The following is a 27,969-nucleotide window of genomic DNA, read 5'->3' as shown; positions in this document are numbered from 1 at the left end:
CGCGCCCCACCCCCACCCCACCCCCTCACACACACACACACACACACACATACACACGGATAGGACACAGCCACCTGCTGCTCCTCTCCTTCTATAGCCCCGACCCTGCTGGGCGGGCCCTGGGTGGGAGAGAACTAGTGCAGCATCCCCTGCCCTTGGTTGGAGGAAACCCCACCCATCTAATAGAAGGCAATTCCCTTCCCCTCCAGCTGTCCCTCCTCCCTTCGCTCCCTCTCAATAGCTGCCCATTCCTTAATTTCCTCGCCCTCCCAGACAAGTGCCATCTCCCCACCCCCATTCTGGCGATAGCGCATGGTTGGGGGAGGAGGGTGGAGGGGAGAGTCAGGACGTGAAGAGGAGAAGATGGAGAATAAGATTGCTTTAACGTCCTCTGTTGCCCCATCTGCCCTCTCCCCTACCCCGTCTGGGGTTGAGGATTGCCACCCTCGTCAGCGTAGAAGGATAAGAGATGAGTAGAAGGGCGGCAGGAGGAGGAAGGGAGGAGAGGAAAATAGCCAGAAGATCGTGAGGCTGTGAGCCCGCCCTCTCCTGCATCTCCCCCTCCCGCGTTTCCCCCTCCTCTTGGCTGGCGGCTGCCGCAGCTCCAGCTAACAGGCGTCAGCGTGGGCTCCCCGGAGTGAGTCGCTAGGTAACCGAGCTCCGCAGACCACGAAGTGGGGAAGCCCGAGCTGCTCGTCACCCTGAAGGCAGGAGGGGGCGCAGGAACCTCCCCTCTTCTGCTCCCTCCATCTCTAACCAGGCACTCCCGGGGTGCCCCTACCCAGATACGCGCGTGTGCACACATACACGGACACACGGACACACACACACACAGAGGCTCATACGCACACATGGACACAGACACAAGCACTTTGCCTATCCCCACCTTCCTTCCAATGCACTGACCTGCTCCGTTCCCCTCGCCCTCTGGAAAGGAAGCAGGAGGGGACTCTCCACCCACCTTATCCCCATCCCTGGGATGGTGGGGGTGAGAGACTCCTGACATTGCAACCTACCCTGCCAAGCCGTCTGGCACTCACCGCTCTGCTCTGCCTATTTCTCCAACTTAGTTGGGGAAGCTGAGGTGGTCGCTCCTGCTTCTTTTGGAGCCTCTGCCACTGCCGCCGACGTCGCCTTTGCTGCTGCTACTGCTGCTGCTGCTGTTGCCGTTGCTGTTGGCGTCGGTAAGATGGTTCCCAAATTCCTTTAATGGATGTAGGTTATTGGTACCCCGGAGCACCAACCGTACAAACTCGCCGCGTGGGAAAGTTTTCGGTCTTTTTTGAAGATTGCTTGGCTGTCAGAAAATCAAGGAGCCCTCATGGGTGGAGATGGTACTAAGGCTACTCTCCTTTGCCTTCTAAGGCCTCCCCGTCTACCCTTTCACTAGTCCACTTTTATGACCGTAGTTAGTGACTGGGCTTCAATACGGTCTCTCTCTTTTGCTTCTCAAAAGTCTGTATGATGACCCCAGAAGCTGGGCATGAAGATCCCCTGGGAGCTACAGGGAAATGGTAGTACTGACCTGAGACTTCACTGGAGGAAAAATCTATCTAGGAGAAGGAAATGAAATGAGCTTTGGGGATCGGGTGCCCAGAAGCCATTTGAAGCCCGCTGAAAACTTGTCGCTTTGTCCAGGAGAATGGTGCTGAAGACGTCTGCCCAGTTTAGAGGATACCTGGAAGCCATGCTCAGCCCAATGTCTGCAGAATGCTCCCTGCCCCTCTCCTCTTCCTGATGCACTGCATGGTAAGGCCCTTTCTACCTCTGTAATAAAGCCCATTTGCTTTTTTTTTGTCTTCCCTTTTTATTATTTTCCCTCCACCTTCAGCCTTATAACTTGTTAGTTTGTTTTCTGGAGTTGTCATTTTCCATAGCTGAGGACACCTGATTGACAGTGTAGTTTCCACTAACATTTTGTAGCTTCCTTCCAATCCCTGCATATTTAATGCGTGCTTGAAGACACCTGGTATACTGAACCAGGTTTAATCACCCACAGTCCACCAAAAAGAAAAAGAGAAAGACCTGTTTGGTAGGAATGGAAATATATTCAAACCTGAATGAATAGTCTTCTTTTTCCTGACCCCCATTAGACACAGGTATGTCCCATCTTTTCTGAATTTAGCTACTTTGGTATTGGGGGGAGGGTAGTGTGTGTGTATGTCTGGTCAAATAGATGTTTTAATAATGATGATTGAACAGATTAAACCAGAATTTCCTTTCTTTCGTAAATGCCAAAAAAAAAAGCCCCAAACACCATGTTCTAAAAAAGTGAATGTTGAATTTAAGCTTAGGCACTGTTACTTCTTTTAATCATAATCTGAGGTTTTGCTTGGAACTTGTCTTTACAAATGACCTCGTGAATGATGTAGCATGCAACATTTAGTTTGTACTAATTTGCCTACCCTGTAATTAGCATGTGGAGTATTTATTAGCTTTATTTTACATGTTTTCTGCCCTCAAGCTTGACGTCTATAAGATCTCAACTAGAAAGAAAAGCCCAATACTTTCATATCAGCTGATGCTGTTATTCTGCAATTAGTCATCTTTGGTAATTATCAGTATGATCCTACATAGACAACATAAAAATTACAAGCTCTGCTGACAATGATCTTTCAGTACATGCTTGTCATACAAGGGACACTTCCTACTTTTCAGAGGGAAAAGGCCACTTTATTATTACATGGCATACTGGACTTCCTTGTTTAGCTCTAGTTTTCCCTTTTTTGCAGCTTTTAAATGTTCTCATTCACATTCTTGGATCATTCTTTAGTAGATAAGAAAGCAAGGTCACACAGAAAAGTTTATTTATATACTGGTCTGAAAAGCTACGGCAATTTATAAGCAGAATCCCTAGTTCAAGTTCAGACAGGATGACTATGGAGTCTTAGAGGACCACATTCTCAGTAAGGGAGTTTCACATTGTTTTGTTGGGGAATGGAAAGTGCATGTACTTATAGTAGTGATCTGTGCTAGGACATGAATGGGGCAGAATCATGTAGGGACCAGGGGCCATAAAATGAAGACGTGATTGATTTCCAAGGAGAAACCTGGATGTAGTTGAAAGTACAAGAGTTAAGTGTGACAGACCAAGAGAAGGTTGGAAGCTAAATATATTATAAGAGATGGATAGAAACTATTCAGTGCTTCAAGGTGTTCAATTTGGCATCGTATGGTGCTAAATGAAGTTGGTTCTACACTTCAAGCCTGTCTAAATCTTTGCCACAATGATCTTTCAGAAGAAGCAGAAGTCCTCTTTTAAGTATATACCCCTTGCATTTTCCTTCTAATCACAATTAATTTTCTTTGCACAGGTTAGCCTTTTTTGGTCAAATAATTAGTAGGAATAAAAAGCTCATTTTTTCAAACAATTCCAAATATATTGTTTACTAATTACCTTAGTAAAGGTTTTTTTTTCATTCCACCAAGTGTCAAGAGGTACTTTGATTATCTTAGAATTGTAGATTTAAAAAAAAAAACAACTTTTAGTTCAATACTTGTTACTTGACTGTTGATTACAGTTAATCAATTTGACTTATGAGGAATTAAGATTGTTTTTATAACAAGTTTTAGGACTTCAGTTAATGAACCCTTTGAAGAATTATTGAATTATGAATGAAACATGATACTTCTAAATACATTAGTGTCCTACATATTTCCCAAAGACTAAATACCAGTTGGGACATATTATATAATTGTTCCATCCCCAAAAGTCAGTAGAGTGGGCCTATGTTTACACTTTCTATCACACAGAGAAGTCCTGTACATAGAAAGTCTTGCATATTATAAATGGTTGTACATTATGTGACACAGTTTGATTTTTAATCTGAATCAATTCTATTTTGAGTAAATATTAGGATATTGCAAATGCAAATGATAAGGACTTGTTATCATAAAACGAGGCTGATTTTTCCTTTAATATTGAATGCCACAAATGTTAGTGTTCTGATGGCCAATTGCCCAGTGTGCTAAGCTTCTAATATTCATATTCTATTCAATAATATTCTAATAGTCTAACTGATTGCTTTCATTAACTTTCTCCCATTTCTGGACCTCCATTTTCCTTTTTCTTTCATCAGGTATTCTTTCTTTGCAATTTTTTCCCCCTTTTCTTTAAGATTCAGTTCTAGAAAGATTCTAATACTGAACTAGACACACTTAGCCCTTTACTCTGAAATTTCTTTTCTCATTATTACTTCTAATTCATTGACTCAGATTATTAACTCATGGAGAAAGTGATCTTTACTCTATTATACCCTTACCATATACTAAATTTTATTCAAATTCATACAAGTAGTATATTAGCAAATAGTCATTGAAACGTATGTCTTCAAGATTGCATAGATTTTTCTAAATAGATAAGTTCAAATTTCATAAACATTTATTAAGTACCTACTCTGTGCAAGGTACTGACTAGAAACTGGTGATGATAGAAAAGCAAAAATTATGGGGGGGGGAGGAAAAGAAAATGATCTATGTCTTTAACGAATAATGCTTGGAAATGATCAAATAAAATATATTAAAAAAAAAAAAAGAAGAAGCCCTGGAAAGGACGGAAAAAAAAAGAAATTAAAAAAAAAAGAAAAGCAAAAATTAACCAGTTTCTGCTCTCAAGAAGCAAGAAAACACAGTACATATGAAGATTAACATAATTAATACAAATTAAGATGACAAATGAGTAAATAATAGCAACTCAGGGTATCAGGATATCATGGCAATGGCACCTGAGCTGAGACCTGAAGTAAGAAAAAGTTCTGGTGATGAAAAATGAGAGGAGAATACATTCCAAGTAAAAACAAAGATGTAAGAGATAGCACACTAAGTTTAGAAAATAGCTTTGCACTCCATTTTAACTGGAACGTTGTGCATATGAAGAGAAGTAACATGAAATCAGGCTTGGGAGGTGGGTTGGAACCAGTTTGTGGAGGACTCTAAATACTAGGGTAAAGAATTTGTATTTTATTCCAGAGATAATGGGGAGTCAATTGAAGTCTTTGAGTAGAAGAATGATGTGATCAGATGTATACTTTAGGAAGATGCTTTTGGCAGTTATTTGCAAATCTGGTATTATTTTGGTTATACCAAACCACCTCTGGTATGATAGACATCAGATGATTTGGGCTAGAAGTTTTCTATGACCCCTTCCAACTTTAATATTCTTCAGTCTATGACAATTTGCTTTTAGCATTTTCATTTCAATAGAAATTATTATCTATCATGTGAGGTAGTCCAATAGAACTACAACTGTACAATAGAATAATTATGTATATTATAGATTAGACAATTTTACAAATGAGATCTATGCAGCAATACATTTAGGGATCTTTATGTCATTTGCTTCAATGAGGGTAAAAATAATAGAATGTTGCATTTCGAAAACATTTGTACCCAGGAAAGTAAAAAATTTCTTTTTTTGTCAACATCTTGTTATTCCTGGATGACAGGTGGGGGAAGGCATGACATTTGTTAACATACACAATTGTTTTTGATGATGAACAGCACTATAAATAGTACCAAAAACTCCATATGGAATGCATATCAGAATTACTCAAAACTTTTAGGTTCATGGGAAAATGACCATGACAAGTCTTATACCCTTTTGTATTTATATAACTTTCTGAAGCTTAATGGATAAAAAAATGAATTGTTAGTGAATAGAAGCTGTGCTTAGATGTCAGAATGATGCTGTAATTTCTTTTAAATATCATTGCAGAAACTATCTCAGTTTTAGAAAGGACCTCACGGGACATTTAATACAACCCAATACATGACTGAGAATCTCTTCAATATCATACTCCAGAAGCACTTAACTACTCTTTGTTACAAACCTCCAGGAAAGGGAAGTTCACCACTTCTTAATGCAGGACATTCTACTTTTTTGGATAGAGCTTTTTTGGATAGAGCTTTGTTATTAACATGTTCTCCTTATAACAAGGCTAAATACACCTTTTCAGAAATGCCACTCATTACTCTTAGGTCTAACCTTATAAATCAGAATCAGTTAGTAAAACATAAATATTATACCAATACTTTAATATAGGTGACTGCCAGATCTTATATTTTATAAAAGATTTACATACAATCATATAAATTATGCAGTTGACTTAGGTTAGCTATGTGTATATATCTAAATACATTCAAACTGGTAGGAATTTTCTTTGGGATAAATTGATTTTCATCACTGAATGTAATCAATATTTTCCTTTATTGCTTCTTTTTATTTTTTGTTCTCTTTTTGTTCATCATTTCCCAATATTTCCCACCTTGGTGAACTTTGCCCCAAGCATATCTTTTTCTGAGGCTATTGATGAATAGATAAAACCAAGACTGCCAGCGGGGGCAGTAAATGGTAGAACCATTTTTCTGTGGAGGACAAAGTAATATCTTAAGTATTTTATATTCATGGTCCTAATTAAACGATGACATTTTTTTGAAAAGAAAGGATGCCCCATTTGAGAATGCTTAGATTCAATTCAGTAAATATATTTTTTAATTTTTTAAAATTGTATTTAGTCGATTTAGAACATTATTCCTTGGTTACAAGAATCATATTTTTCCCTCCCTCTCCCCCCCCCACCCCTTCCCATCAATAAATATTTTTTAAAAAATCTCTCAAGGACAAGCTTCTGCTAAATACTGAAGCTATAAAGTACTATATTTATTATATATAATATTTTTGATAGTATATATTTATACATAGAGTATCTGCATAAATACTTTATGTATATAATATTCAGTATATATGTAATTATGCATATAATACTATCTATGTATATATTTAAAGAAAGATAGTCCCTGATCACAGTTCTCTTGGGACTCACATTTTGCTTTCTGGATCCCACCTAGAAGTTCTCTTCTCTGACCCACTGGGACTTTTAGCTAGAGGACTTGCATTTTAGAGTCTGATTCTCCCACTTACTAATTATGTAGGTTAGGTAAGTCCTATCACTTCTCTGCATCTCAGGTTCTGTATCTGTAAAAATGGGAATAATAGAACGGACAGTGCTTTCCTAATATGATGGTTATGAGAAATGTGTTTTTTATAAGATTCTGTTGAAATATAAGCTTCAGTTCTCTCTTGCTTTTTTTAATGTGCCTCATAGCAATTTCTGGGGCTTCACTGGTATTAGAATCCTGAGTACAGCTCTGTTTCTAGCTCAATGATTCTCTGGGGCATGTTGATGAGTGGGACTTTTTGGAAGGCATTTCTATAGATAATGCAACCTGGCTTGCATATTTAAGCACAAGCCACATTACATAACAAAGCCCCTTCAAAGCACACTGTATGGTTTCTCTTTTAAGAGGTTTACAAGTTATTGCTTTTACATCAAGCAGAGAAAAAGCTCTAAGACAGAAAAGCATTTATAAATTCATGTACAACTGAAATCATGGTAGAAAAAAATACAGATTTCAAAGGTTTTCAAGACCATGAAAAAAAGAGACCAGTTGTCTGAGAAATAAGACCCTAAGTTTTAGGCCCATTTTGTGATGTTAGGCAAGTCATTTTCCTTATCTGGGTCTTTGTTTCTCTCTGAAAGGGAGGAGTTGAGATCATGATCTCTGAAGTTTGTTTAATTTCTGACATTCTATGATTCAAATATTTGATTATCTATTTGATATAATTAGTGAAGTTTCACAGGACCTCAAATCATATATATAAATATATATATGTATATATATATTTATATATATATTTTTTCTAGCTACTGAGTTTAATTATGCAAGCTTAAGAGATCATAAATTTCTCTATCAGATAAGTTTTTTATATTAAAGAGGGGATTATTGGAATATGACTTGGAGACTTTTTTATTACTATAATTTCAGCCATCAAGAGCAAGTTTCTAGACATAGCCAATACTATAAATGCACTTAGAACTTAAAAGTTTGCATTTCTAGTTTCCAAAAGAAGGTGAGGGAGGTAATTGTCTTGTTGTTCCCCATGCTGGTCATGCCATATTTGAAATATTGAGCCCAATTTAGGGCTCTGAATTTGAGGGAGGCTATAAACAAGTTGACCAGGAAAATGAGGGGCCTGGAAACTGACATGTTAGGATTGGTTGAAGGAACTTGACATGTTTAGTCTGGTAAGGAAAAGACTAAGGGTCATGAAAACTATCCACAGTCTTTGAAGAGCTGTCACTGGAGGAGTTAGCCTTGTACTGCTTTTTCTCAAATGGACAACTTAGAGCAAGGAGTGCAGGCTGCAATTTAGTGATGTGTCCTAATAGAATGGACTGCCTTGGGAGGTAGTAAATTCCCGGACACTAGAGACTTTAAAGCTTAGGTTTGAAGGAAAATTTTGGAGAAGCTTTGAGGGCACGTTGTCTTTAGTAATTATTCGGGCAATGATTTTATGACTAGAAAGCAAATTTACTTAGAAATTAGGACACCTGAAATTTAGTCGTGGGTAGACAAATGTACTATGTGTTCTTGAGAAAATTGATGTGAACTCTGAGCCTCAGTTTCTTTATCTATAAAATGGAGAACATAAAACCACCCTGTGTGTCTCACAATGTTTTTGTAAGGGTCAGATGAGATAAAGGATGTGAAAAGTGTTAGATGCCAAGTAGATGTAAGGGTAGCAAAGCAAGATGAGGCAGAAATCTTCAAGAAGGATAGAATCTCTCAGTCCTAATATTTTAAGCAGTCAATCAATAAACATTTATTAAGGACCTACTATGTGCCAGGCACTGTGCTAAGTGAATGGGGACATGGAGAGAGAGAAAAGACAACCCCTGACCTCATGGGACTAGTGATGGACACAGCATGCTAACAAATATGTACAAAGCAAGCTATATACAGGATAAATAAGAAATAATAAGCAGAGGGAAGTCAATAGAATTAGGAGGGGTTGGGAAAGACTTCCTGTACTTCTTTTAAGTAATAATGGAGGAGTTATAAGAAATCAAATTATGATTCAGACAGGATTAAAAACTAACCTGATTTTTTTAATAGTAAAAGTTAAAATTAGAGGCAGCTAAAATTAGAGGACATTTGATAATGCAAAATTAACAATTAGGAAGACCTGAATTTGAAAACTGCTTCAGATGTTTACTAGCTAGGTGACTTGATCTGTAACTTAACCCCTATGTGCCTCAGTTTCCTCCTTTATTGCATTAAGGATAAAATGAGATACTAAGTAAAGGGACTTTGCAAACTCTAAAGCACTATAGAAATGCTAACTATTATTATTATTATTATTATTATTATTATTCTCAGGAGGCCAGCCACATAAATGATAATTATTTATAGCTATTAACAAAGGAAGACTTTTAACTAAAAGCTTGTTATATTCACAATTCGTATTCATTTTTCACTTTCCTCTCAATGCAAACATGTATAGAATTCTAACACATTTTAAATAAAAGCCTATGTATGCCTCAATTAGCATCACATATAAAATAAACTAAAATGCAATTCATAGTATTAGATATATTTTGTGATTCACACTTGTTACTTTTATTCTCCTTTTGATTAGTGCATCAGAGGTTCATGTGAGGTCTTTGATAATGTGTGATATTCCTCTAAAATTCTGCTCCTAGGTTTGATCATGGTGTGGAAATAATGTGTAATTTTCAAAGAACTTCAGGCTTCGGCTGATTGTGTCTGCTCTTTGAGGAATGATCTCATGCTAAGTTCAAAGAAGTTCACATCCTAAAAATTGGCCACCATGCAATTACTCTTTTTGGCCACAGCATTTCATGAGGACCAACTACTGAGGTTTGCATCAGTGGCAGAAGGAGCCACATTGGTGAAATTGCCTGTCTTTAAAAGCTGAAATAAGGATGTGCATTGCTGGGTTCACAGGGAGATACAGACGTAAAAAGGGCATGATTCTTGTTCTTATGAAACATAGTAGGGGCATATAAAACCTATATATAGATAGAAGCAGGGATTGGATCTCTGTTATAGGAAACTGTCTAATGAGGAAGCATCAAATCAGCATTTTCTCTGCAATTTATAGTGCTACAGGGTTTCCTAGAGATCTGAGGGGTTGAGTGACTTACACACATCTAGAATGTGTTAGAAACAGGTCTAGAACCCATTTATTCCTGGTTGTGGGGCCATTTTTCTAATCACTAAATGCTGTTCCAATTTATATAGAACCTAAAGTTAGAAGAGTATAATGTGCCATGAGATCAGGTGAGGAATTAGTCACTTTTCAAGACAGAGGATCATGGAGGAAATGACACTTTGTTTTTTATTTTTATTGCTTTGCTTTTAAAAAATTCAGAGATATTTTGTTTTCCCAATGGCAGGAAATAAATTTCTATATACATTTCCTGAAACTATAAGATCTACATTGTTTCCTTCCCTTCCTTTCCTCCCCCTTTCAAATATTGTAAGTTATTCGATGAAGTAACACTTTAGATGGCCCTTGAACAACACATAAAGTAAACAGGTAAAGATTGTGCTAAAGTAAAAGAGGATATTCCAGATACAGGGAACATTTGTTGTCATCCAAGTAAATTTTTTATATTGCCTACTATTCAGATTGTCAGTAAGTCAATAAATATTTATTAAGTGCCAACTAAGTTCCAGAGGTGCTAAATGGTGGGGATGCCTAAAGAGGCAAAAGATAGTCCCTGCCCTAGAGGAGATCATGGATAAAATCATTTCTTTAAGGTACTAAAATGCTAGTGATTTCATCAGTCTGAGTGTTCCTACTGTCATCAGTTGCCATAACCCCAAACATCAACTAATGACCAACTTTCTGGCAACAAGCTGAATATTAATTTTTTCCAAAGCTTTTCTAACATGGTAGGACCTTGAGATCTAGTCTTCTTCTGAGAACTCTGGATCACCTCCACACCATAATGAGGCACTAGAGCATTTAAGGGTCTTAGGCTAAATGAGCCGTAGAACTTCAGATTGATTAACTCTGTGTTTTTTGAAAGGTTAATTGCAGAGGTTGATGTTGTTGCTCTTGCCTTAATGATCCATGTTTAGGTAATTTATATGTTAAATAGTACAAATATACCCTGACGTCTTCATGCATAAGATGTAGATAAAAATTATGTTTGTGTTGAATGTTATATTAATCTGAGTAGTCTGTAAAAAATAAACAATTTAATGACAAAATGGTTTGAAAAAAAGTCTCCCCTTAGTCATAAAAGGAGGCACTTTACTTCAAGATACTGTTTCAGTTTTAGATGTTCTAAATAAAAGCGTCCACTATAGAAAGAGTGGAGCCCATGCAGAGTTCCCAATGTATTCTGTAACTCGGATTTTTAAGCTTTCATTCATTCAGAAAACATTTTTAAGCCCTTATCCTAAAATCAATACTGTGTATTGGTTCCAAGGCAAAAGAATGGTAAGGGCAATGCAGTGGGAGTCAAGTGACTTGCCCAGGATTACACAGCTAGGCAGTGTCTGAGACCACATTTGAATCCAGGACCAGAGCCTCTGGGCTTGGCTCTCAATTCACTGAGCTACCCAGCTGCCCCCAGGAAACATTTTTAAGGACATACTATGTGCTATCTACGGTGTTATGTACTATGAAAGAGTCTAATAATAAGATTTAATGTTTTCCCCTAAGCAGTTTATAGTCTAATGGAGAGAAATAAGACAGATAGAAAGCTATACTATTAAAATCTCTATAATTTTCAAGTGTAAAAGATGAGTATAAAGTTTTCTGAGATCAGTTGAAGGAAAAGTACTGAAATCTAGGGAAATTCTGGAAAAGCTTCACTAAGTTAATGGGGATGGCATTCAAAATACAGACAACTTTTGTAGAATAGGGGTGGAGGTGAGGGAAAGTGAGCTATTTGGAAAAGCAGGAGATTTGGAGCCAGAAAACCTGGGTCTGAATTCAGCCTTGCAATGGACCAGCATTACCCTTTACTGTGGGATCTGGAGGAAGTCACATAACCTTTCCATCCTCTGTTTCTTCATGTAAAAGGTTCTGATATTTAGTCTTTGTGACTTTGGATAACTCATTTTTATCCTTCTGAGTATCATTTTTCTTTTCTGTAAAATGTGAGGGTAGATTTTCTGACCGCTAAGCTTTCTTCTTGTTCCTAAGGCTATGACCTTATAGTTCTTATCATCGTCCTACTATTTCAGAGCATTTGGGGGAAGATTAAATGAGAAAATATAAATATAATACTTTTAAAGCTTCAAGTACCATAGGAATTTATTAGTATGACTCAATTCATTTCTGGTGCATTGGACATAGTCCTGACAAACCATAACAATTTACCCCTCCTCCCCCAAATCTAAAATTCAACAAGAAAATGCTTTGGCTACCACCACATGTGAAACAGGAACTAGCAAAAATGACTTTTTGTGTTTTTGTGACTATTGCTAATTCCTGACTCACATGCAACAGTAGTCAAAGTTATTGTTTTATGTTTTGTTTTAGATTTGAGGAGGGTTTAACATGGCCTTCACATGTTGTGATGAAGTTTACAGGTATGGAACAAACATGCTACTAGCTTCAATATGGCAAAGACAGGAACACACCCTTTCCCATCATGTTCATCAGATCTCAGAGTGAGAAGTTGGGAAAGACACTTAGTCCAACCCATTGACCTGTGGATAACTTTCTTTTGCAATGTCTGCAACATGGTGGTCTTGCTTTTGTTCTTTTTTAATATCTCTTCTGATGGAGAACTTACTACTTCCCAGTACAGTCTTTACTAGGCTGTTCTAAAATAATATGTTCTTTAGAGTAAGCTGCAATCTACTTCAACATAATTTCTATCCAGAGGGGCTGGGTTTTCCTGTTTGAAGGTAACCAGAATAAATGCAATCCTTTTCATAGAGGCAGTATAACAGAATAAAAACACTGGTGGACATGGAGTCATCCCAGAATCCTCCTAGATACAGACCTAAAACAGAAACACTAGAGGTCATCTGGTCCAACCCAGAGATGTGCTAGAGATAGCTAGTATAGGCTCAAGAGCCAGTTGTTAAATTCTCAATGTGAGCATTTCTATCTCAGGATTTAGCAATTGCTACAAATCAGGACTTTTTTCATTGCTTGGCAAGTCACTTAACCCATCTAAGCTTTCGTTCTCTGATATATGAAATGAAGATAATAAAGATACTTAAACTGTTTTGTGGGGAGGGCAAAATACTTTCTAAACCTCAGCAAAACCTAAATGTGAGTGGTTTTCTTGCCTCAGTATAGTCCTCTGAATATTTTAAATTAGTTGATTTAAGAAAGGCTATCTCTTGGTAGTGTGGAATCTATGTGAATGTGAATATATTATTTGTTCCAGGAAGCCTGGATATGTGAGTATTTAATTCCTGTGCTCTGAGACCTGAGTTCAAATATGACCTCAGACCTTTACTAGCTCTGTGACCCTGGACAAGTCATTTAAGCCCCAATTCAGTTTTTTAGGTGTGAAATGGGGGTAATCATAATGTCTATATTGCTAGGGTAGGGTCAAATGAGATAATTGTAAAGTTCATAGCAGAGTGCCTAGTGCAGGATAGGTGATAAATAAATGTTTGTATCAGTCTTTCTCTGTATTTGTGTACATGTAGGGCTGGGAGGTTCAGAAACTATTTTACTCTATGCATATTTGAGTGAAATTTAGGGATGGGAGGCTTAACACTAATAATAAGGCTAATAGGAGATTTCATTTCATCTGAGCCTTTAAGAAAGTGAGGGTTTCCAAGAGGTAGAGGTAAAGAAAGAGAACATTCTGTAGGGGCAACAGCCTGTTCAAAGACAAGCAGGAAGAGGGTGGAATTTCACATTCAGGGAATAAACTGGCTGGAATCTAGAATGAGTGATGGTAAATAATGTGAAACTTATTGGAAAGATAGGTTGGAGCCAAACTATGGAGAGATTTAAATGCTGGAGTTTTTATTTTATCCTAAAAGCATTAAGGAGCCATTGAAGATTCATGAGTACAGGAGTGATCTGGCTGAAGTTGTTCTTTAGGAATTTCAATTTGGCTGTTTGTGGTAGATGAATTGAAGATGGGAGAACCTGGCAGCAGGGACACAATTCCAAGAGTCCAGAGAAGAGGTAATAAAGGCACAAACTGGGATGGTGGCCCATGTGAATGGAGAGAAAAAAAAGATATATGAGAAGGATGTTATGGGGACAGAAACAAGTAGCCCTGGCAAGTGACTGGCTATGAAGAGGGAAGGAGACCAGCAGGAATGGTGATGGAGAGTAAAGAATTGAGGATGATTCAGAGGCTATGAACCAAACTGGCTGGCAGAACAATTGTTTGCCTAACAGATAGGGGAGGCAAATGGGGAAGAAGAATAGGCTTCAGGGGAAAGCAAGGCTCTTTCTTTTGCAGATTCCAACTAACTGTGGTTAAAAGCTATTGAGAGTATGTCTTCAAATCTTAGACATTACATTATTAGTAGGTGTTAAATACAGAAATGGATTACTTCAGAGAGGTTGGGGAATCTTTAACTGACTTGAAAAATGAGTAATATCTTTTGTTTTTCCATCACCTTTATCTCTGATTCTATCCCTTTCCATCCTTTACCCAGTAAACCTTTTCTTATAATAAAGAGTAAAAAAGGGGTTGGGGGAGACAATTCACTAAAACTAACCAATATATCTACTTGATTTAAAATTTTTCCAGGACAAAAGCTTCATTTTCCTGGGTACTTTAAGTACAATTTTCTGTAGAGATATAGATTAGATATTCATCTAAATCTTCTTTTGCTATTATGACCATACTGCTTTATATTTTCAAAATAAATAGAATTCTGGAGTGTAGGAAGTGTTAACCAGTATTTGGGGTTTTGATTGTTGTTAGTGAATAAAAAAGAAACCATGGCAGCTGTTTCTAAGTAAAAGATGGAAATGTTTCCTTGCTCTCTTCTCATTTGACAAATCCTTGAGCAGACATATTTATGATTTCTAGAAAGATAGAGATGCATGCTCTCTGCTTAGATTTACCATCAAAGTAAGTTAAGTGAGTTGTGGGGAGGATAAATAAAGCTTTTTAGATACACCACAAAACACATGAAACCAGTGCTGGGTTCTGCCTACGGAGCAATTCATCAATGTGAAAAAGACTACTCTCAGGCTCAACTAGGTCTTACTTGCTAAAGAGAATTGTTTATTACCCCTCAGATCAGGCCTGGACCTGACTTTGGCTGGTACAGTGCTGTAGGATCAGATTTGGAACTGTGAAATAATTTATTCCTTAATCAAAGACATCAAATTCATGAAGGGCAAATCTCCAGGTGTCGCCTCCAAACTAGATTAAAGTGTAATTGGAAAATGTTAAACAATATACATTTCAATTCAATACATAAATTATGTTCACTTGTGTTTTTTTAGGTTAACATGTGTGCCAATAAGGACTCCATTTCTTTTTCAATTTGATACCCCTGTCCTAGACATATGATTAACCAAAGTAGTTTATTCAACACAGTAACCAAAGGAGACATGTTGACTCAATTGATCTTTGCTTGCCTCCCAAATCCCCAGGAAGGAATTTTGGCTTTCAGCAAAGCAGTGGAAAGTCTTTCAATCCCAAAGAAGTGTTCTCAAGGAACTGGTATTTTTTTTTTGCTAAGCTTCAGTGGGAGCTAAGACTTCTACAAGGTGGACTAACAGGCCTGGCATAGGGAACAATATGACTGAAGAAATGGTAGGGAATGGAATATCATATACAAGGAATAAACTGGCAGTAATAGAATGATTCCTTTTCGGCTAGGCTTAGGGGACCATAGATTTCACTGTTTCAAGCTTTATCCCCCTAGACTTCAAGGATGACTTCATTGCCTTTTTGGGAAAAACTAGCCTACTTGGCAGTGATTTTCTTGTCTTTCTCATCATGTATAAAGAACAAACAGTGAATTTGTAACTTTTTAATAGCATGCACTGTACGGGTCCTTCACAATACTGGTGGTAGGAGCATCCTAAATATACAGAGGAATGGATTTTGCTACTACATTATCCTCAGGAACCAGGTAGTATGAGTTAGGGGACAGAAGTTTTGATTTAGAATTTGAGGACATGAGTTTGAATCTTGGTGACACTACTTAGCAGTTACATAACCATTGCCCAGTTACTCTGTTTTCTGTAGAATGGGATCAATGTCCAAAGTTTGTTCTAGCCCCAAATTCTATGATCCTAACACATTTGAGCTCTATTAGTCTCAGTTTCTTCATCTGAAATGGAAAATAAAAATATGTGTTTGGAGCATATAAATCACTGGACTTAGAATCATATAGACTTGTATTTTAAAGCTACCATAATCATTTAGGAACCATGCCTTTATGGGCAAGTCCCAGAGGCTGCAGTTACCTTATCTTTAAAAAGGAGATGATAACTAGAGTGCAAGGTGCAACATGGTCAAGTGGATAAAGAGTTGGATTTGGAGTCTGAAAGACCTAGATTTAAGACCCTCCTCTGACAAAAAAACTGGCCTTGTGAACAACTGAGGCAAATCATTTAACATCTTAGGGGCCCTGGGCAACTCTCTAAGAGATACTGATCTTCATTGTCAAAGGAAGTTCTCCAACTGGACCCCTCTATAATGATAATATTGAATGTGAATAAACTACCTAGAGTACTTCATTCACAGAACTGTGAGAATCAATGAAATAATGCATGTAAAGGACTTCATAAACATTAAGGCACCAAATATCTCAGTTATTGTTATTATTACTATTATTATTACTCATTACATACTTCCATAGAGTTGTGAAGACCCTAAAGTGATAGAGAAATCTGAGCCATTATTATGTTATGTGCACAAGTGTTATATTGAATAAAGTTAATTGATGCTAGTAGTTCACCACTTACAAATATTATGATGTTTATAAAGCACTTTCACTTATGTAGTAAGGTAGCACAGTGGATAAAGCTCCAGGCTTGGAGTTGGGAGCTCCCGAGTTCATATTTGGCTTCAGACACTGCTTAGCTTACCCCAACCATTCCTATAGTTTAATTAGATTGGAATTAGAACCCAAGACCAAGAAGAAGCCCACGTATTCACCACTATCTCTGTAAAGAAATAATCAAAAAAGTTTGTGGAATAATAGGGTTCTATAGTAAGGTGGAGATCCTTTTATTTTTAACTATAACAATATTATAAGCTCTGGGTGAACATTTAATACTTGAAACATTTCAATACTTTGGTTAAGATTCTTGTCAACAGTTTTTGGTACATTTTTTTCTTTGGATCTAAATCTTATTTTTTAAAAAACAACCTTAAAAAATCACTGGGGCAAATCACTTAACCCTTATTGCCTCACCCTTAGTGCTCCTCTATCATGATTCTAAGTGGAAATCAAAGGTTTATAAAAGAAAGAAAAGAGAGAGAGAGAGAGAGAAAGAAAGAAAGAAAGAAAGAAAGAAAGAAAGAGAGGAAGGAAGGAAGGAAGGAAGGAAGGAAGGAAGGAAGGAAGAGTGTAGGAGAGAAGAGAGAAAGAAAGAGATAGAAAGGAAACGAGAGAAAGAAAGAGAGAAGTAAAAAAGAAAGGAAGGAAGAACAAGAAAAAGAGAGAAAAAGAAAATAAAGAAAGGAATGAAGAACAAGAAAGAAAGGACAGAAGGAAGGAAAGAAGGAAGGAACAAAGGAAGGAAGAGTAGAAGAGAAGAGAGAAAGAGATAGAAAGGAAAAGAGAAATAAATAGAGAGAAGTAAAGAAAGAAAGGAAGGAAGAACAAGAAAGAGAGAAAAAGAAAATAAAGAAAGGAATGAAGAAAAAGAAAGGAAGGAAGGAAGGAAGAGTGTAGGAGAGAAGAGAGAAAGAAAGATAGGAATAAAAAGAGAGAAAGAAAGAAGTAAAGAAAGAAAGGAAGGATGAACAAGAAAGAAAGAGAGAAAAAGAAAAGAAAGAGGAATGAAGGCAGAACAAGAAAGAAAGAAAGAAAGAGAGAAAGAAAGAAAGGAAGAACAAGAAAGAAAGAAAAAGGAAGGAAGAAAGGAAGGAAAGAAGAAAGGACAAGAAAGAAAGAACAAATAAAAGAGAGAAAGAAAGAACTTCTCTTGATCACTGTTGTAACCCAATTTTTTTTTTTTTTAGGAAACTAAAACTCAAAGAGATCAAAGATCCATTGATCTCTGTCCCTTGTCACAGAGCTAGTATGTGACAAACTTGTATCTTTAGATTCTAATATTGGTGGCCCTTCCATTATTTGTCCCCCTTGTACCACACTCCCCAAGATAAAATTAAATTTAAAAATTCCTTTCTGTAGTAGGAACAATATCCTAACTCTTCCATGTGTCCTTTTGCTTCCCCTTGTCCCTTGTAAAGATTAAACTAGTTTTTCCTATGGAGACCATTTTTGAGATTTAATTGGCTCAGAGGACTAAAGGCTCAGACCATTAACATTATTTTCTTGTCACCTGAGTATAAAGTAATCGCAATGAGCTTTAGGGGTGCTCTGATGCTTGCTGAGGGTATTGCAATGGGAACTTCATTCAGCTGAATCAACTCAAGGGGTTCTCAGTGCCCCTCCTTATTATCTTTGTAATATCCTCTTCCTGTCATGGCTAAGTAAATATGCTTTTGTTAACTGTTGGATGACCTGCAAGTGTCTCAATACAATATCAAATCTTAACTATTAAGGGACTGGCCTGAATCAGGTTCAGATGAGAATAACTTTACACTCTGCTTGTGATTCATTTATACTGAATAATGCTTATGTAATATACATAATAAACACTGTGGAGAAATGTTTGTAAATATGGATCAACTTCGTCATTTTCAAATGCCTTTAGGTTATATCTCTTCTCCAAATGCTTTTGGACTCTACATAGGTTTCCACTTTTCAGTAGATTCATGCCCAAATGAGCTGACTAGTTCCCCTGGGCTGCTTATTTTGCTTTAGACCCCTTCCCACTCCTAATTTCAGCTATCGAGAGGTCATTATAAGGCTTTCAAGAGAGAGTAATCGAGCTAATTGTTTTGAAAATGCCTGCATAGCTATGAGGAGTGACAGCTAATATAAAAATGAAGCATGCATTGACCCCATCATGATTCATAGAGCTATGCATCCAGCTTTCTCAGAAAACTATTTGGTACAGTCTCAGCCTAAAAATAATGCTGTCAAAGTAGGCCCACAGTTATATACGTCAGAGAGAGAAAGAGAGCCAGACAGACAGCCAGATGAATGGACAGAGATAGAAACATCCATAGGAAGCTAGCACTAGAAGGGATTTTAGATAACATCAAATATTATCCTTTCATTGGAGGTGGGGAAACTGAGTCCCATAAAGGGGAAGTGACTTAGAACTAGACCCCAGAATTTTGGGTTATTTCACTCTCCTATGCTGTTTATAATTGTTTATACTCTGGAGAGAATAGATATTCAATAAGCATACTTACTATGTGTCAGACACTGTGCTAAGCACTGAAAATATAAAGAAATGCAAATAACATAGTCCTTGACCATAGAAGGACACATTCAAATAAGAGAGTCAATATGTAAACATATTTTCTATAGGCATGCAAATAAAAACAATGAGTATTTATTAGAGAAAAATTCCTTGGTCTTTCCCCTCATATATACCTAACAGCTGTCATCTATTTGCTATCTAAATTGCTAATAAACCAGCAAGAATAATAATGAGATCCAGTTTCTATCATAAATGAAAATCACAAGGTGATTGCTGTGCCTGAAAGTTAACAATGAAAATCCTGTGCTCAGAATATAATTTAATGGTAGAAAATAATAAAGTTATTCCTACAGCATTATCAAGTGTAAGATTTTTGAGAACAAAAGAAATTGCTTTCTATAAATGACTAGATTGTGTTAGAGAAGAGAAGCTCATCAGATCCTTAGAACTTATATATTGGTCCTTTTCATTCATATAGTAACCACCATCTCATACCTCTAAAAACTCATAAGACTGGATCCAATTCTCTTGTCCACAGGCTAGAAGACTTGTCCTTCAGGGCAAGAAGAGCATGTAGTGGTGGTATCCTCTTTAATAGTTAAGAAAGGCAGCAGGGTATAATAATCCCTGTATTGGTCATCAGAGGAATTTGGGCTACTTCCTGCTTGTTTGGCTTTGGGCAAGTCTCCTTTCTGGAGCTGACTTTCCTCTTCTGCAAAATGAGTGTTTGATATAAGATGACTTCTAAGGTATTGTCCAATAGTAATTCACATGAGCCTCTGAGTTGTAAGTTCCATTTATGGAAAGAAAAATTATATTGTATTTGGTAAACATTTTCCTCCCTGTGAAAACATGTTGTGTTCTATAGATCAGCACAAACTACATTCTAGCTCTCTTTAATCACTGAAAAGAAGGGGAAAGATGCATATTCCTCCAAGTCACTGGGCAAGGACTCTGTTAACCCCTGAAAAATTTGGCCCAACAGAAATACCATCCTTTTTTCAGTGGCTGTTTCCATACAGGGCAAACCACCAGCCCATAGAATGGGTGAACTAAGATATTTGGACTGCTACAATTCTGCCTACACATTGTGCTTATATTTGCTCCAGCCCAACTCCATACATGCTACAGATGGGTCATTAAGATGGCTAACGGGGCCAATCTGCCATAATAATTTAATCCTATGACACCATTTTGCCACAATTGGATTATGACCATATTAAGTTATTAACACTCTAAAAATGAAGAGGCCTCAATAAAAACAGGGGAATTTTCCTGGGAATTTGTTTCTGGGAATAAGTTAGGCATAGAAATTTTATCTCTTACATTGCTTCATTTTCTTTAAAATAGATTTTTATCATTTTTTTGTTTTACTCTTTTTTTCCTTTTAAGAGTTTATCTCTTCCCCTTCACATAAAGCCTTTCCTTATAGCAAATAATTTTATTTTAAAAGAAATATAGAGGGGAAAGGGAAAAATTTTTAGCAAAACCAATCAATACATTGAAAAATAATCTAACAATATGTGCAGTATTTCACACCCATGGAATTCTACCTCTGCAAAACCATGAAAAGATGTGTCTTCTATTTCTTCTTTGGGGCCAATTTTATTCTTTACAATTTCAGCAACACAGTTTCATTTGTTATGTAGTTGTTCTTAAATTGTTTCATGCGAATCATCCCCCACTCCTCAGTATTTGTCATGTTAGTTACTTGTGCTACCACGGTAATATTCCATTACATTCATGTACCACAATTTTTTTAGGTATTCCCTAGATGATGGACATCTATTTTGTTTCCAGTTATTTGCTTTGGCATATAAAGTGCTGTTATAAATATTTTGGTTTATTTGGGACCTTTTTCTGGTCTGTGACCTCCTTGGGGTGTATGCCTGGGTCAAAGGTTTGGAGCATTTCAACTATTTAATTTGTATAATTCCAAATAGCTTCCCAGAATGGTTACTTTGTGTCTTTAAGGTAGGAAAAAAGAAGTGACTGTCTTTCTTCCTTTGGATCCCAAGACTTGTAACAGATGTTAAATATGAACAGACAAACTGGAAATAGAAACTGCCCTCAGATTTCATCACCTTGTGCCAGTTGTTTTGTTGCTTGTGTATGTACTTAATTGGAATTCAGAGAAGCTAAGAATCTTTTTTGAAAAAAAAAATGAGAATGCAGCTACTTGGTGACTTCACACACTCTCTTTCATCAGGACCACACTGCTTCAATTCTGTGAGTAATACGTAATGTACAGTTTTCTTTTCTGCTTTTGACCAACAAGTTATACTAACTCAATGTTTGTTTGTTTTTTGCTTTGAGCATGATGAATTCCTCAGCTGTTTCTTGTCAACCATTGTGACTCATTGCCAAAAGATTTAGGTTTTAGGAGAATGACAAAGCAATTCCTTTATTGGCCAGTGAACATGGAGAACTGATGAATTATTTTGTTGTTCATTCTTTTAGTCATCTCTAACTTTGTGACCCCATGGACCATCTTGCATGCCAGGACCTTCTAACTTCCACTGTTTCCTGAAGTCTGTTCAGACTGATATTCATTGCTTCCATGATACTATCAATCCATAACCTCAGCCATCCACTTCTTTTGCTTTTATTTTTTTTCCAGCATCAAGGTCCAATGAATTCTGTCTTCTTATTATATGAACAAAGTATTTAAGCTTTAACTTCAGTATTTGACCTTCCAATTAATGTCTAAATGAATTTTTAAAAAATATTGCTTGATTTGATTTTTCCTATCTAAGGAACTCTCAAGTCTTTTCCAGCATCACAATTTGAAAGTATTTATTCTGTAGCTCTCAATTTTCCTTATAATCGAACTCTTACAGTCATACATTACTATTAGAAAGGCCATAGCTTTGACAATAAAGATCTGTATCAGCAAGGTGAGATCTCTACTTTTTAGTATGCTGTCCAGATTTGTCATAGCTTTCCTTCCAAGGAGCAAGTATCTTTTAATTTCATGGCTGCAGTTGCCATGAGCAGTGATATTTGAGCCCAAGAATATAAAATCTGGCACTACTTCCATTTGTTTTCCCTCTATTTGTCAGGAAGTGGTAGGAATGATTGCAATGATTTTAATTTACTTCTTTTTTTACTTTTTACTTTTACATTCTCCTCTTTCTTCCTCATCAAGAGGCTACATAATTCTTCACTTTCTGACATGAGAGTGGTGTCATCTGCCTATTTGAGATTGTTTACATTTCTCCCAGCAATCTTAGTTTTGGCTTTTGATCCACCCAGTCTGGTATTTTATGTAATATATACTATATATAAGTTAAATAAAGAAGGTGACAAGATACAGTATTGTACTCTTTTCCCAATCTTAAACCAATCAGTTTTCCCATGTTTGGTTCTAACTGTTGCTTCTTGATCCATAGAGAGACTCCTCAGGAAATAGATGAGATGATCTGGTTCCTTCATCTCTGAGGACTTGACAAAATTCATTGTAATACACCCAGTCAAAGGCTTTATTTACTGTAATCAGTGAAGTAGAAGGAGACATTTTTCTGAAACACCATTGATTTCTCCATAATTTAGTGAATGTTGGCAATTTGGCCTCTAGCTTCTTTGCCTCTCTGAAAACCAGCCTGCATTTCTGGCAGTATTTAAGTTCATATATTGCTAAAGTCCACCTTGCAAAATCTTAAGCATGACCTTGATGGTGTATGAAATGAGTAGAACTCTTTTGTAGTTTGATCATTCTTTGGCATTGTCCTTCTTTTGTATTGACACATAAACTGATCTTTTATAATCTGGTAGTCACTGTTGCATTTTCCTATTTTGCCAGCAAATTGAGTGTAGCACCTTAACAGTATCATCTTTTAGGATTTTAAATAGTTTAGCTGGAATTCTATCTCTTCTACTAGCCTTATTATTAGGAGTGATTCCTAAGACCTTTTTAACTTCATCTTCTAGAATATACAATTCTAGGTCCATTGACCACACCAATATGGTTATTGGTGATAAGATTTTCCTTGTGTAGTTTTTTTTCTATATATCTAGCCACCTCTTCTTAATTGCTCCTACTTCTGTTAGTTCTACACCATTTTTGCCTTTTATCATGCCTATTATGCACACATTTTCCCTTGATATCTATGATCCCTTGTCTTTGCCATTCTGTTATTCTATTTATTTGCATTACTTATTTAAGAAAATCTCATTTCTTCCTATTATTTTCTGGAACCATGAATTCAATTTGGTATGTCTTTCCTTTTCCCTTTTCCTTCTTTCCTCAACTATTTGTAAAGCCTCATCAGACAGCCATTGCACTTTCTTGAGCTTTTCTTTTGGATTTGTTGTTGCTGTCTCTTATATGATAGTTCAAACCTCTGGCTGTAGTTTTTCAGGTATTCTATCTATCAGATCAAATCCTTTATATCTATTCATCATTTTCACTTCATATTCATAAGGGATGTTAGTTAGGTCATATCTATATGGTCTGATGGTTTCTCCTGCTTTCTTCAATTTAAATTGGAATTTGGCAATAAGATCATGATCTGAGCCACAGTCAGCTCCAGGTCCAGCTCCATATATACCTTTTCCACCCTTTGGCTACAAAGTACATAATCTAATTTTGATATTGAGTATTGGGTGATATCTATGTGTAGAGTCACCTTTTGAGTTGATGGAAAGGAGTTTTTGCTATGTTTATGTTATTTTGACAAAAGCCTAGGAGCCTCTGCTCTGCTTAATTTTATTCTCCAAGACCAAGTTTGCCTGTTATTTCAATTATTTTTTATTTCATTCTTTAACATTTCAATCCCCTATGATAAGGAGACATCTTTTTTGATGTTATTTCTAAAATATGTTCTACTTTGTCATTGAATTGATTAGATTTGACCTTTTCAGCACCAGCAATTGGAGCATAGATTTGTATTACTATGGTATTGAATAGTTTGCTTTGGTTTTGAACAGATATCACTCCATCATTTTTTAGACTACATACCCCAGTGCTATTTTTCTCACTCTTTTTATGGATTATGAGGGTTATTTCATTCCTTCTAATGGATTCAATTCCACAATGGTATAGGTAATAATCACCTTTATCACTCACTGACTATTGCCCATTTAAGTTCACCAACCCTTGAGATATCATTGTTTCATATTTCCATCTTCTGTTTGACCACATCTAGCTTATTTTGGTTCATAGATCTTCCATTCCAAGTTCCTATGAAATACAGATTTTTACAGCATTGGATTTTCCTTTCATCACCAGAGACATCTGCAGCTTGGTTAAGTTAAGCTTTGGCCCAGTCACTTCATTCTTCCTGGATCTACTCATAGTTTTACTCCACTTTTTTCTTCCTCCCATTTTTCCTCCTATTAATGTATTGAACATCTTCTGACATGAGAGACTCATCTTCCTGGGATGTATATTTATCATTTTAATATTGCTGATAATGTTTTGTTAGCAGTTACTGGAGTGGTTTACCATTTGTTTTTCCAGTGAATCGCTTTTTATCAGAACTCTCTACTATGATCTGAATGCTTTGGGTAACCCTGCATGGCCTAGCTCACAGTTTCACTGAGCTATGCAAGCCCTGAAAAGGAACTTATGTAGGAGGAGCTGCAGACTTAAGGTGGACCTTTACAAAAGGGAGTGACTTTAATTCTGTATTTTACTTCCTTTGACTCTCCAGGTGACATCAAGTAGCTAGGACTTCCTGTGAGAAAATGAAGCAGACAGGAGTGACTGCACATATGGTCTACTGTTTGAGAAATGAGTGAGAGGCTGATGAAAATGTTACTAACTCTTTAAAAAATAAAATTATTCTACCAACTTGCTGCCCAATCTCATTCTTTTCCACTTCTCTGCATCCACACAGGTGATTTCCATAACAAAAATATACTCTGTCTGGAAATTCTGTCTTTAGGGCTCAGCTTGGATACTGCCTCCTAACTGAATCCTTCTCAGATTCCACAGCTGAAAATGACCTCTCTCTCATTTTGGGGGAACTTTTAAAACTTTTTTTTTGATTACTCATAAAATCAATTTTTAACATCTCTTTTCTGACATTTTACGATTCAATTTCTTCCTTCCTCCCCCTCCCCAAGGCAATAAATAGTCAGGTATAGGTTATACCAATACTTTCACATAATACACATTTTCATGCCTGAGGATTTTTCCTTTTCCTTTTTTTAAATTGCTTTTCTCAATTCTTTCATTACAATAATAGTAAACATGATAGGTAAAGCCTGAAATTTTCAGCAGATATATAAGTTCTATACAAAACTATGGTAATTTATGGGTCTTTTAAGGAATATACAATCTATATTCAACAAGTTTGGGAATTATAAAACTTGGGAATTTTGTGCCAATTCTTCTTCATTTAGTGCAGCAAAAACAAATATTTTATGAGAATACTGGCAGGACTTCTTCATGTAACTATTAAAGTTTTGGAGTTTCATTCAGTGCTATCTAATATAGTCATGCATCAGGCTCTGTTAATCACAGTCCAAATTATTGTAATGATTAACCACTATACCAGGGACCTATCAAGATCTATTCTACCTGCCTCCTGACTGAAAGGTGATGGATACCAGATGTAGAATAAAAAAATACATTTTGGAAAACAGACTAGGTGTCAGTATATTTTCTTTGATTTTGTGCTTTCAAAAGAAATATTTTGTTTCTTGATTTTAAAATTTTTGGATAAGAAAGGATAGCATTGTGAGGAGGACTAAAAATAGTATTGCCCTCCCCCCACACTCTCCATATCCCAAAATAATAAATAAGGAAATTGATGGATTGCAATAATGCATACAACAGAACAGAAGGAAGCCAGATGGAATGAGAACAACTTTGAAAGTTCCATGTTGAATTTTTATTATTCAAAAAAGAAAGTTGTTATGTATATTAGAACTTGTTTCATGTATAGTCATCTATTTCTATTTTATGGTGTATATAAGATGTTCATTTGATTTCATTTGTAAATTTCAAAATTAAAAAATAAATTAGAGTTGAAGCCAGAAGCCCTGTATTATAACCCTCGCTAGACCACTCCTTGTCATGTGTTATGTGAAGTATTTTGAGAATCTAGGGAAATCTGAACTTTAATTCTGTTCCTTCCAATAGTTTCTGTAACATGATGGGGATGGACTAGAAACTAGATGGTCTCAAAGGACTTTTTCAGCTCCACAGTTCCATCTAAGTGTCCTTTCCACTTCAGATGAAACTTGTTTTCCTGCCTTCCCCTCTAGACACTGTGTCACCAGAGGAAAGTCAGAACTAGGTCTCCAGTTTTTCTTTCATGTAGAGGTAGCTACTATTTCCAGGCAGCCATTAAAATTAAAGACTGGGCATGGTGTCCAAGAATATACACTTGCCAGAGATTCAAGAGATAGACTTTTAGTCCTGGTTCTGATTCTTTATGTAGGCAACTCATATTCCCTTCTCCTCACCTTAATTCCATCTGTAAATGAAGAATGTGGTCTAGATAGACAATCTTAATATTTTTGTGTCATAGACCCCTTTGTCAATCTCACTAAGCCTACAGACTGCTTTTCAGAATAATTTTTTAAAATTGTAATGGAAGAAAATACTAAATATCAGTTAAGCATAAATGAAAATGAAGATAGAAATTTTCCCGTCTAAGTTCACAAACCACCTTAAATCTATCCACAGATTGTTTGAGGGTCTATGTACTCCAGATTAAGAATGCTTGCTCTGAATCCTATGGCTCTTTAACTATTGCTTCTCCTTAATTTGTGCAAAGATGATTTGGAATCTGCTTTTACCTGTTTATAAATAATAGACAGGAAAGGAAGTAATATTTAGGGGACAACCATTAAAAACAGTAGTTGTCTAATAGACCAATAACTACTTCTCTGAAAATGCTCGTTTCTTTTTCTGACTTTTTTCAAAGCCCTTCTCATAGAGTTCTGCAAGTAATCACAAAAAAAAATAACTTGTACTTGTAATTTCATTCATATAAGAAACCATTCCCATGGATGAAGAAACTCCTATCATCCTCTAGAAAATTGCCTTGAATGCTGTGAGAGAAAATGTCTTTCCCAGGGAGATGCAACCAAGATTTGTCAGAAGTGGGACCTGAAATCAGGCCTTCCTGACTCAAAAGCCAGTTATTTATTGACTCTGTCATGCTGCCTTTGCTGGTCAGCACTGAATCACAAAATATCAGAGAAGGAAGGAGCCTTAGAAATAGGCTGTTCTAATTGCTCCACTTAATAGATGAAGAACCTAAGGCCAAGGAAGGGAAGGGATTTGCCAGGCTTACACAGTTAGTGCCAAAACCATTGGTCTTTTGATTTGAAGACAGGTGATATTTCTACTATAAAGTGCTGCCTCCCCCATGCTACTTCTTGCGTGCTCTTTTGGACTGCAGAGTGGTGCATCATTAACAGCATGTTTTTCCTTTTTACTTCACTGGGGAGATGACCGACTTTTGAAAGAGGTCAATGAAGATCACAAGAAGTCTAGATAAAGCCCACAAGTGAAAGCAGGCTCAGATCTATTTATTCACAAGAGCTTTTCTTTAAAAATACAGAATTAGGAAAAAATCTCTGCTAGTATTTCTTTTTGAAATACAAGGCTTCTAAAACTTAATATTGTATGTATCTGAACTGTTTTCTCCCCTGAGTCACATCAAAGTGGGACTGGTCAAAAGTATAATAATATTGAAAGAGGATGTCTTTTATCTCCCCCTGCCTCT

General features: G+C 36.5%; 1 protein-coding gene and 1 long non-coding RNA gene across 2 annotated transcripts in view; one reads left to right on the top strand and one right to left on the bottom strand.

The window, feature by feature from the left end:
- Nucleotides 1-1,746, bottom strand: part of LOC130456362 (uncharacterized) — a 77,587-nt gene extending 75,841 nt beyond the window's left edge. The window contains exon 1 of the long non-coding RNA XR_008915107.1: nt 1,041-1,746. This is a non-coding gene — a long non-coding RNA (uncharacterized LOC130456362). The remainder of the gene's footprint in view (nt 1-1,040) is intronic.
- Nucleotides 1,645-27,969, top strand: part of TUNAR (TCL1 upstream neural differentiation-associated RNA) — a 67,653-nt gene continuing 41,328 nt past the window's right edge. Inside the window, exon 1 of the mRNA XM_056811311.1 lies at nt 1,645-1,749. Within this exon, the coding sequence (XP_056667289.1) occupies nt 1,711-1,749 (39 nt within the window). The 5' untranslated portion in view covers nt 1,645-1,710. The remainder of the gene's footprint in view (nt 1,750-27,969) is intronic.

The sequence above is a fragment of the Monodelphis domestica genome, chromosome 1, assembly GCF_027887165.1.
Source record: "Monodelphis domestica isolate mMonDom1 chromosome 1, mMonDom1.pri, whole genome shotgun sequence".
In the NCBI taxonomy this organism is placed as follows: domain Eukaryota; kingdom Metazoa; phylum Chordata; class Mammalia; order Didelphimorphia; family Didelphidae; genus Monodelphis; species Monodelphis domestica.
Note: the sequence above shows the minus strand (reverse complement) of the source record. Positions and strands in the feature narration are given on the sequence as shown.